The sequence below is a fragment of the Anarrhichthys ocellatus genome, unplaced genomic scaffold (assembly GCF_004355925.1).
Source record: "Anarrhichthys ocellatus isolate YVR2014 unplaced genomic scaffold, GSC_Weel_1.0 scaffold22, whole genome shotgun sequence".
In the NCBI taxonomy this organism is placed as follows: domain Eukaryota; kingdom Metazoa; phylum Chordata; class Actinopteri; order Perciformes; family Anarhichadidae; genus Anarrhichthys; species Anarrhichthys ocellatus.
In genome coordinates, this window is record NW_022280052.1 from 5,402,603 (window position 1) to 5,414,301 (window position 11,699).

The window sequence follows — 11,699 nt, forward strand, 5'->3', positions numbered from 1 at the left end:
CTACGTGGGAGGGAAGGGGGAATCTCATGCTTGTGAAAGTTTTATGTTGGCTACTGTCTTTGAGAGAGAGAGAGAGACCACATTTTTACCGTTAATCCCGTTAATCCCATTAATCCCATTAAATGTACCGTTTGCGCACACAACCCCGCTCCACAGGCGCAGTATGCTGTGTTGCTGTGTGTGCTTTGCTAAGGTGTTTTTGTAGCGATGGTGTCTGTAGCAACACCTTTCGGTGTGATCAGCCCTTTAAAGAGACTTTTAGTCTTGTTTTGTGAATCCTATACATGGGGGCTTTTTTTTCGGATTCAAACATGTTTACTGATCTACAGTAGATGAGTGAGTACAAAAGGTTTTGCTCAAAAACATTTGGCTTTTTTCTGTCGGAAAAAGTCCCTCATGCCTAAACATCCTGCTGCCCTCAAGGCTAATTCTCCAGATGCTTGTTGGGGTAACATGCAACTTGGTGACATTCAGGCTGGGAAACAAGTTCAAGGCGCCACCAGAGTATTTTGTTTGAGACCGCTGTTTGAACTGTGTCTTTGACTTGTGTTTGTGGCACGAACATGTGAATAATGAATCTGAAATTGAGCAAACGGTGGCAAACAATGAAACACATTTTACATTATATTGACTGTGGAGTGTCTCAGTGGAGTACAGATTGTTTCAATCTTTTGTTCAACTTTGCACATATACACATTACCAAAACCATTTTGCTATGAGTTGATCGTGGTGTGTAATGGCTAAGATTCATCTCGTTTGGAGAATTTCATGAATTCAATCAAGGAATACAAAACCACCTTCATCATGATCCTACTTTTTCATATTACTGTAATTTTGTTGGTTGAATTTTTTAACATTTTTATTTTGGGTTTCTTGTTCAACAACATCTCATCTCTCATGACCGTGGCTTACTGGGTAGAGAGGGTTGTCCGCCAACCGAAAGGTCACTGGTTCGATCCTCGGCTGCACTGTGTCCTGTGTTGAAGTGCTCCTGAGCAAGACACTGTACCCTTAACTTCTCCCTGGGTGCCTGTAATTGGCATCCCACCCATCCCTATATATACAGGGATGGGTCAAATGCAGAGAATAATTTCCCCAGTGTGGGTCTAATAAAGGAATGTTTCTTTCTTTCTTTTCTCAGTAGTTAAGAGCAAGGGCTTCTAGTCCCTGAGGAAGCATGTCCGTCTGTCAGGCTTCTCCAACAATTTAACTAGTTACTGGAAATGTTTTGCAGGCACCGCACCGCTTTCAAATCAGTCAAGAATAATTCCCAGAAACTAGATGGACGTATCTCATTTTGACAGTTTTCCCGATCAATCAAGTTTGTAAAAGTTGTATATTGTTTGTTGCACTATGGCAACAACAATAAAAATTCTCTTTCAGTTGTTTAGTGACTCACAAAGGCTGCAGAGACAAAGAGGAAGAGTCAACATTAAAGGTGCTAAATACGAAATTCAGAGCATTTATTTTTCGCACAGCTCTCCACATGGCCACGGCTGAGCCGGGGAGTCCCGTCCAACACATTGAATGCAGTGCGAATTTTGCCATTAATGATGTTTAGAGGGTGTAAAGCAAACCTTTAGGTACAAGATAAAAGATGTTCCAGCATGTCAAATACAGAGAAATTCATTTTTTACTGTCGATTCACTGGCATTACATTTACACAAATACAACTCTCCTTCCTTTGCTTAAAAGAAAAATCAAGTTGAACTTTAACGGAGGGCAAAATGGAAGACAGATATTGTAGAAGTGAGGGTCAGGATGAAAAAAAAATAGCAGCAACATAGCAACTGAGGAATGTTTTACCACAGTCTTATCTATTTAATAGAGCTTTTTATGATATGCACAAAAATGTATACAAGTGAACCAGCTTGTCAGCAGCTACCAATAAGGCCCTCCTTAAAGGCCCAGTCTATTCTCTGTGACCATATACATTTGAGACATATTCATCTACACAGTCAAAAGGTATGAAATACAGATGCAAAATCATGAATTTGTGTGTTTTCTTGTTGACAATAATTCAGAATATATGCACAATATTGTTTCTGAAAAATTCTTAGCATTTTATTGAGATGGAATAACTTGACGCAGAGTTTGATGTCAAATGCTGTCATTTTCATTTTCAAAATGATTACAAAATTGCATTTTTAATTGTGTCTTAAACAATGCTTGCACAAATGGCCTACATCGTTTATATATTGCATTGACATTTTCTAATTTGATTTAACATTTAATTTGACTATTGTCCACCTTACTGCAGGCTAAGCCTTGATACCAACAAATAAACATGTGAACATTGAACATACAAGTAATAGCTAAAGCCCCTTACACTTTTCAGATAGTAGCCTATTCATAATTCATACAAGTATGAACATAAGAGAGAATAGAGAATTGTGTCTCTTTACATCTACTCTTCCTCAGCGATTCAAAACAGTGTGTTTCAGGCTTAGTTTGTTTGATCAAATTGTTTCGCGATGTTTTTCAGCTCTTTAACGCTGCTGGCTTTATTAAAGCTTGGTCTTGCGAGACTGCTAGTAGGAGCAGATCCTTCAAACCAGTGCAAACCATTGCACTCCACACTCCAGTCCAGTCGGTGGCGACAATGCGACAAGAATTTAGTTTGCAAGCCGCCAAATGAACGGAGAAAAGAAGAAGACGGAACCAGTAGTTTGTTCAACAAATGTTTCCGGCCGACGTTATTTTGAGTGAAGACTCGTGGAAATCCTGGTTGATTCGCGCTCTAATAACGATCACCTTTACGGCTTCATCGTGGAGAGCTTAATGGCTGCCCCAGGTCGGTATGACATTTTATGTGATTTATGATGAATGTAGTTCACTCTGGAAGTGTAATGGCACACAGAGTAATGTTATGGTTCAACAAAGTGGCGCTAACCTTCACGTTAGCCTCACGTGTTCACTCAACGTACGTCACAGACCCAAACAAACGTTTAATAGTTACCTTTAAACGGTAAAGTTATCTTTGACCCCACACAATACACTATTCCACATGGAAAAGAGACTGTAACGTCCCTGTGTTCATGTCTTCATACATGTCTACATATAGTGCGTTAATATAGCTAACGACACAGCAATTAATAAGCAGTGAGTTAGCAGTTTGCGACGTAAAAACAGAAAGAAATGTAGCTACTCATTGTGGAAAGCTTGAATCTGTTGTTGCACTTACAGGTATTGCGCAAAACTCCAGACATGGTCTGTAGAGCCCAACATACAGAACCGGGTATTTAGCTCCGTGCAAGTTAGCTAGTGTAACTACACAATGACCTAATAGTCTTTTTAATGTGTGTATGTATACGAGCTCTTAAATAACGTTACTTCAAACACTAAACACACGTTTGTTTCTTATCGTCTCACAGGTCCTAATAAGGACAACATCAGAGCTGGGTGCAAGAAATGTGGATATCGTAAGTAAAGCTTTGACACACTAGTTCCATCGCTTACTAAAGGAGGATGTTTCAATGTGTATGTGTTGTTAGTCTTGGGTCTGTTTGGTCGGTTGGACTCTGCAGCTGGAAGGGTTATAATACTTGAATGTAGACTATAAAAGTGTTTCTGGTTGTTCATCCATGCTCTCTTGGACCTTTTTGGATTACTTTTTTCCCCAGCGGGCCACTTGACCTTTGAGTGCCGGAACTTTGTCCGAGTTGACCCCCAGAAAGACATTGTTCTGGATGTAAGCAGCACCAGCAGTGAGGAAAGTGACGAAGACGATGTACCTGCAGCTAAAGTCATTGAGAAGCTGGGGCGAAGTAGAGGTACAATGATGACCCTCTTGTGTTTGTTTTTTTAAAACACTCTGTGATATAATCAAAGACCAGCTGAAGATTATTAAGGAGGAAAATGTGATTTTGATGCAGCAGTAGTCCCAGAAGAGGAAGTGGTTGAAATCTCAATGTTGCTACTATTAGACATACTTTTTCAGATTTTAAAGATGTTACTTTCATTTGTATGTCATGAGCAGCTATTATTCCAGTAAAAAGTGCCTTGACTGTTCTGTCTTCAAATCTGTGCAGGTTCCCATAATGATGAAAATGATGGTAGGAAAGGGAGACACAAACAGAAGAAGAGCAGTGACAGAAAGTCAAGAAAGAGGTAACTGTTTTTCCTACCTAGTTCTTCAATCCACACCGACCCAACACATCACTGTTTTATACGTTTATGCTTTGTTGGTTAATGTCCCAGACCAGATGATCAGACTTTGAAGCTGATGTTGAGATGTGTTTGCCTTTTATTGGCCAATTTACATATTTTGACCTTTTTTTTTTTTTTCTTCAAGTGATATTAATGTTTTTTTTTAAATTCTGTTCTCCAGATCTAACTCGTCGAGTGATGAGACTACAAAGAAAAAAAAGAAACGCAGCAGTTCCTGCTCCTCATCTGACGAGGAGGAGAGGGGGAAGAAAAAGAAAGTGAAAAGCCGGAAGAAGAAAAGCAAAAAGACCAAAAAGGAACATGGGAAGCATCAGAAGAAGAGTCAGAAGAAGAAGAAACAAGAATCCTCTTCTGCTTCTTCCGGCTCTAGTGACTCCTCAGACAGTGACTGAGACTGTACAGTGTCCGGAGGTCCAACAGGTTTATTCTCCGTCAAACTGCGTGAATAAGGCGCCTCATCTTCCACTTCATCAAGGATTTAAATGATTAATTAGTCCAAAAATACCGTAGAGCGTACTATATGTTTTATGCCATCATGTCAGTGGAAAAAAAATGATTTTGGGATGCTCTGAAGAATTTTGTAAAACATGTAGGAAGCCAGGGAACATGTTCTGTTATCGTGTTTCTTTGCTGCGTGCAGAGGAATCTTTAAGTGACACATGGTACACTCATCATACATGTCTTTAGTAATACGTTTCTGGATGCTGTCCTGTAGTTGTTGCTCTTTTATACGTTTTCCTGCTTTAATGCCTTTTTTTTTTTTTTTTCTTTTTTTGACCCAAAAATATTTTAAAGGGGTCAAAAGTGAATCACAAACCTGATTTGACAAGATACGAATGGCCAAGGATAACGATCACCAATACTCAGTGGCGTATTTTTTTATCAGTGCTGACGTGTCAGCCAGTAGTTCAACTGCTGCTAACTGGTCTTCTCTTAGTTTATAATTGCCTAAATGTTTATGTTGTACTTTTTCTAGGATGACTTTATGTACAATGAAACTCCTGGACGTACCTGTGAGACTGTGTGGTTGCTACTAATGTGATTATTGTCAAAGAAAGGTTATCATTTAACCACCCACACCTTGTTGAAAACCATCTGGTCATTTCAAAAGTTCATTCCAAAAATATTGTGCGTATTATTTAAAAATCATTAACAGATTTTTTTGATACAGCTTTGTTTATTTCCTATGCACAATGTACTATTGCTTCGGTCTGTCATCTTTGGTCCTCCCCATAAGTGTACTTTTATTGTAGTAAAATATATATATTTGTATCTCTGTCTCTAGAATTCTTTTTTTCCTGTAGAGGGCAGCAAAATACCTTGAATGTGAGATGAAGGACAGTGATCTCAAACACCTTTCTGAGTATTAAAGATGAAAAGGAAATGTGTGGCTGAGGCAAATATACATCAACAAAAAGAAAATATTTAATCTGTATGTTTCAAGTGTCAAACACAAATCCAAAGTGCGATGTTTGTATCCTAAGCAAACATTTTGTTCAATAATCAATTTACAATATGACTATTATAGTCATTCAATGGCACACATGCCACATATTCTGTGGAATAACATGTTAATACTTAATATTTCTGGTGAGAGTCTGTATTTAGGTGTGAAGCACAGTAACAAGAAAGTTCACTATATTGTATAAACCATTAAAATGTTGCTTGACATGCAACTGCTTTGCATCAGGTACTTATATTTGAGTCCCTCCTTTTTAACATGATTTTTTTTACATACATATTCTTCATGAATAGACAAAAAAAAGGAAATTAAATTAGAAAATCCACTGAGAAAAACGGTGAAAAGCAGGAAGGGGATGGAAAAAAAATATATATAATAGTAATATTTACATTTATTTATGTAAATTTACCTTTATTATGTAATCTAAAAGAATAATTGTAAATGATAAAACCCCATAATAATGACATACAAGCCTACATCTACTGTAGACTTGGAGTATCTATCTTTACTCCATCTAGTGGTCATGGTGTGTGAGTGGTCAGGGACTGAGCTGAATCCATTCAAGCTGCCATCATCTCTACTGATAATGTGCAATGGTGAAAGACAGACAGATTTATAGGAGTGTTACTGAACTTTCTGACACTTGTTTAATTTGCCAAATAATCACGAATAGACAGAAGCTGCTGGGTAACAATACTCTTTGGCTCAACTTCTTAATTGCAGAGGCACATGTGTCAAACTGTAAATGTTTGGAGGGGAAGTCGATCACGTACTCATAGGGAGATCCAATCCACGTTCACATGCTAACACAGACACACACAGAAACGTATCAAAAACACAATCATTTTAAGATTCACAACAGTGTCTGCAAATTTCATAAACAACCTTTTACGTTAATTCAAAGGGCCATTCATTGCACCTACAGTGTACACACGGTTATCAGACTGCTCAGGCATGTGTCTATGCGCTGAGGCACCATGGCCCACAGGCAGGTGCAGCAAACCATCATGAGTTATTGGTGTACATGCATTATTGCTTCCATCCCACTACCTCCATGTTGTCAGTAGGCTTTCACTCCCCCGCTAAGACATGAAACTGCACTAAGAGCCACATAGCATTACAGACATTACAAAACTAGGATCTTTGGAAGCACTTGTTTTGGCCGATCTGGGCTGTGTGACAGATGTTTATAATAGCACCATTAATTTCACTTCTTTGAAACATCTGCAACATCCCGAACAGCTACATGCATGGCTGCTGATCAAAGCCCCGCATTATGACAGGACATTAACATTCAGCTGCTACTGACAACTGAGACAGTCGAGAAGTCAATACAAATTCTGGGAATACGGAATACGTGATGTCTGATGTCCCATGTTCTCAGTGTCTGGTCAATTTCCTGTGAAGAAAAGTCCTCGCAGGAAATTGTTTGTTTAGGTGAGGATCTCAAAAAGCAACACTCGGCTCCTTCTCAGCTGAGTATGAATAGTGCCATCTACAGGCACTCAAGCCTCTTTTAAGGAATAGTTCAACATTTTAAGAAGATAGTTGGTTTAGCTTAGCAACACATTGAAAACAGGTGGAAACAGTGAGCCTTGCTTTGTCCAAAAGTAACAAATCCACCTACCAGCATCTTTACAGCTCACTAATTAACTTGTTATATCTCTTTTGTTTAATCCGTACAGAAACCAAAATGTAAGAACTACACTACTAGTCGGCGTGATGACATTGTGTAGTCTCATTTTGCTACTTGTTGGCAACCGCCCTTTTTAAAGACATGTAGGAGGTTAAAAATTCACCAGAGGGGTATTCATTGAATTTGGAAAAACATGTTAAAAATATCTGAAGCTTGTGTCTCATGACATATGTTATGTAGATTTTATGTCCCCCATCCACAGTAATGAGTGCAAAGCTTCAAAGAAGATTCTCAAATAAAATGATTGAGTACTAATGCATCGAAAAAAAACTTTGTAAATTACACATTTATTGCCAGCATAAATGTATAAGCATTCAATGTTTTCATTCTGAACTAACAGTATACGCCTCCTGTGCATATGCTTACTAATGAAGGCAATAGTAAAGTCTTGACAAAAGAAACTTGGAGAGAGGGAAAATTCATAATTGTCCAGATGGTAAGAGGACAACTCGATACAGAGGAACAAATGAAGTTGAAGGAGTGCTGCCATGTGCAGCCACACTGAGCAAACCATATGCTGTTTGTATAAGACAACAACTAGGTTTTGCCTGTTTTCATCAGCTCATTTGCTTTTATTGAGCCTGTTGGGCTGTAGGAAAGCAGCAAGCGAATGGGACTCCACTGAGCCATTTAAATGAAAATGAGATGGTCAGAGTGATCTTTTAGAGAGTTTAGCTGCAGTGGAACGGCGATTCAGCCTCCATGTAAACATCCCTGAGGCTTTCATCTCAAACTTTTCTGCACAATCGCTGACCAGAATAACCCCATCGGGGCAAATGATCTCTCGTTAGCATTAGGTGTGTTTTTCAATTTGTTTATACAACTTTAGTAGCTTGTGTGGGCGGCCTGGTAGCCTCTGTGCTGGTGTCTGTTTTTAACCTTTCTTGGGGATTTGAGCACACATGCTCTTTTTTTTCCAGCAACGCCCTGCTTCACATTCACACACTTACATTCATCCAACCTGGGAGCGGCCCAATACAACCACAGTCTCCTGCTGAAGCCAGTGCACAGCTCCACATACAGTTAAATGCTTGGCTCAAAGGCACCTCAGTGGTATAGCTGTGGAAGGAGGACAGAGATCATTGGGCCTGGGAATTAAAACCTGCAACCTTTTGGTCCTGAGCCTGCTTCTCTTAACCTTAAGGCCACCACCACCACTATACACAGCAAAGCATAACATCTTCCCAGAAATAAAATGAAAATCCCTTATGCTGCACTTTGGTGGGAACAACCCAAGCTGAGAGATGGCGCCGGTTTTGCGTCTGTAACCACTGTTGAAATATTATTTCAGAGGCAAGCCGTCCCCGCATCTTGGAGCACGGTGAGCTGAGCCCTTTAAAAATGCATTAGGGCCAAGGGGCAAGTTGGAGACTATACATTTGCTATCAATTTAGTTCCTGCATCTTAGATTTCGTTCTTCTCTTCCTCTCCTGGCCCCAAAAGCAGGCGTAATGTAGTAAATGACTTCTAGGATAAATAGACAGCAGGCTACATGACCCCAGTCATCGAAAAACGGAGGCTGTATCAAATACTACATCGCTTTACAGGAAGCATGTTCGACATTCTCCCAAAACCTGCTGGGAGAGAAAACGAGAGGGTGAATGGGGTGAGTCTCTCTTCGCCGCTCTTTCTTTGGTCAAAACCTTTTTTCTTGAGGTCTGTTATTACCGGCCTAGTTCCTGGGTTCCCATTCAGAGTGGAGCTTGTTCATATAAACCTTGAGGTTTTGAGGCATCGCTGCACTGACTGGGTGGCTTTCACCAGGGAATTAGCACAGGGTCGCATTGGATCACGATAAGTAGGTCATTTACGGCTAACCTGTGTTGGACCGGGCTGCCTATGGAGGTGGTGGCGGTGAGGACAAGTTTCCTGGCTCTGGAATATGGGTCAGCCAGAACCCAGGATGTGTAGGCCTCGGAACTGTAAGTCATAAATCCCTCTGATGCTTTTCCACTTACTGTTTCATTTCTATATCATTTTATTTAACCATCATTTTCCAGATTAGTCTTAATGATATTGGGAATCTCTTGCCCTGTAAGACCCAACCTTTTTTGATAGCTGGAGGAAGTACTTTAGCCTACAGTATATGATTTTATCTCAATTATCTTTGGCAAGCGTGAACAGTGATGTAAATGATCTTGATGTCTACATTTATTGGTATATTCATGCTTAAAAATACACTTGGGGGCTTAGTATTCCATTTGTTTTATTTAATTACTTGTTTTTAGCTCCACATAAAAGGGGATGGATCTTTCTGTTGAGTTCAGACTTCTTTCTTAAAGTATGTATTCGGTGATCATCATGACAAATGGTTGAAAACAATGCAGAGGTTGCTTTATTTCCTCATATTGTTGTGCAAAAATATTTACATGACCATAATATGACTATTGAATTCGCATAGACTTCATCCTCCTTTTCTGACCCAATCCATCCGTCCCACTGAGGTCCAGAAGGTGGCAGGAGTGGCACTGCTGACAACGTACCAGCAGAAAGAAAAAAAAGATATATATATATATATATATATATATATATATACACATATATATATTACCACCCACCCAACAGCTTCAGCACCACAGTCTTTCCTCTCTGCTCCTCAAATGACGATAGACTTTGTTACATGTCCCCAACATCAGACACATGTGGCTTTTTGAAAGATGAACGACATGGTGTCATCTCTGTGCCGGGGCACATCTGCTCACTCTTAGGTTTAATGTTCTTTCCATTCCACATTTATATGGAAAGTTGTGTGCCTTTGTTCTGTTCTGTGGGGGGTTTCTGTCCCTTTGTTTAAAAGAGACATCAAACAGGGCCAGCGGGGCATGATGGCTTGAACATGATGGAGATTGTTGTTTTTTGTCATTCGCCTTGGCTCTCATTTTTTTTTCTTTTGATGGAAAACTTTAAATAAGACAGAAAAATGGCACAGATGTCATCACTTTTTTTGACAGATGTTAACAAATGTTTTCACAGTCTGTTGGTTGCTTCAAGTGATGTCGTAGGTGTTTAGTCCTAGTTTAGTATTAACTGTAGTATAACTTTTTTTTAAATTTAAAATTAAAATGTAATTAAAATTGTCAGGGATATAAACCAGAAACCCTATAGTCAGAATGTATCTCCTCTTTGTCATCTTGACAGTGGACATTTTACACTACCGCTGCACCTATACTGTGTGAAGATGGAGTGAGTAATGTTGAGTTGTACCTCAACCCTGAGTTGACAAAAAGAAAATATATTTAAGGAAGATGAGGGACCACATTTGGGTAAAAGCAAAGTGAGATGTTGGAACTTTCTCTTTTAAATTCCCGTCCCCAGAAGAGGGCCCTCTGGTGGTGTTAGATGTTCAAATCCAACATTCAGCCTCTGAGAAGCAATTATCATTGATTCCCCCAGTTTATTTTTTTTGATTTTTTTAGCTCAGATGATGTTTGCTCTATCAATGGAAGAGGAAAGCCATCATGAGAAAGAATTATACATAATGTTCAGTAATGATCTCTTTTTTCCTTTTGCCAAGTCTACCTCGCACTCAATGATACAAAATCATGCCATTACTGTTGCTGAAGAGCAATATTCATAAATGGAAAAAGATATGACCATTTACCTCAAGGTATGGGCCTTGCTATGTCTACACTACGTGGGGGAGCGTTTTACGATCTGCTCTTTCATGACCTAAATTGTTTCTTCCAAAGTATCTTGCCCGTAAACTGCCAAAAGTTCCCAAGGCAAAATGAGCAGACGTCTGTAATTGTCGAGATTGTCTCTGAGTGTATGTGTTTGTAAGATTGGAAAAGAGAAAAAGAGGAGATGTCAAAGGAAGGAGGAGGAGAAACACCTATTAGGCAGTGGGAGAAAAGTAAGTCCTGTGTGGGTGTGTTTAACGTGCGGTTGCTTGCTAACATGTTATTCAAAGGATCAATTATTCATTCTGGCCTGTGATGAGCTTAGCTTTAAATTCTAAACATCAATGCAGTTTAATATTTTGGCAATTAATTGGCACTTTCTGGGATAATCCCTTTTTTCTCTTAGCAATATCACAGAGAGCAGCTCTGTTGGAATATCCCTGCGGTTCACACAGAGAAAGCTGGTTTATCTTCCATTTAAGGCGACTTTCTCTCTCAACCACTGTTAGAAAAGAGCACAACTCTAACGACCTAAGTGACTGTCTTTATATTGGTTCATGGGGAAACTAGGACATAAATTGTTACTAATTCAAATCATCCAGAATCAGTCTGTCAGCTTAAACACATGTTTTGCATAAAGGTAAAAAGTTCTGGGTTAAAATAAGTGCTTGGTTAAGGGGATAAACATCATATTTTGGGTTGAAATGACCTTCATCATCAAGTTTAAAATAATAACCACATGATTAAGGTC

General features: G+C 39.3%; 1 protein-coding gene across 1 annotated transcript; it reads left to right on the forward strand.

Moving 5' to 3' along the window:
• Positions 1-2,681: 2,681 nt before the first annotated feature.
• Positions 2,682-5,869, forward strand: srek1ip1 (SREK1-interacting protein 1). Its single transcript, XM_031859701.1, has 5 exons — positions 2,682-2,794; positions 3,375-3,422; positions 3,624-3,773; positions 4,032-4,110; positions 4,331-5,869. The coding sequence occupies exons 1-5, from the start codon at positions 2,782-2,784 to the stop codon at positions 4,560-4,562; spliced, it is 522 nt and encodes a 173-aa protein (XP_031715561.1). The 5' UTR covers positions 2,682-2,781; the 3' UTR covers positions 4,563-5,869.
• Positions 5,870-11,699: the final 5,830 nt, after the last annotated feature.

Excerpts from the sequence above, each read along its gene's own strand:
- srek1ip1 (XM_031859701.1), top strand. Across the intron at positions 3,774-4,031 it reads GAAGCTGGGGCGAAGTAGAG|GTTCCCATAATGATGAAAAT; the intron begins GTACAATGATGA and ends AAATCTGTGCAG. Across the intron at positions 4,111-4,330 it reads GACAGAAAGTCAAGAAAGAG|ATCTAACTCGTCGAGTGATG; the intron begins GTAACTGTTTTT and ends TCTGTTCTCCAG.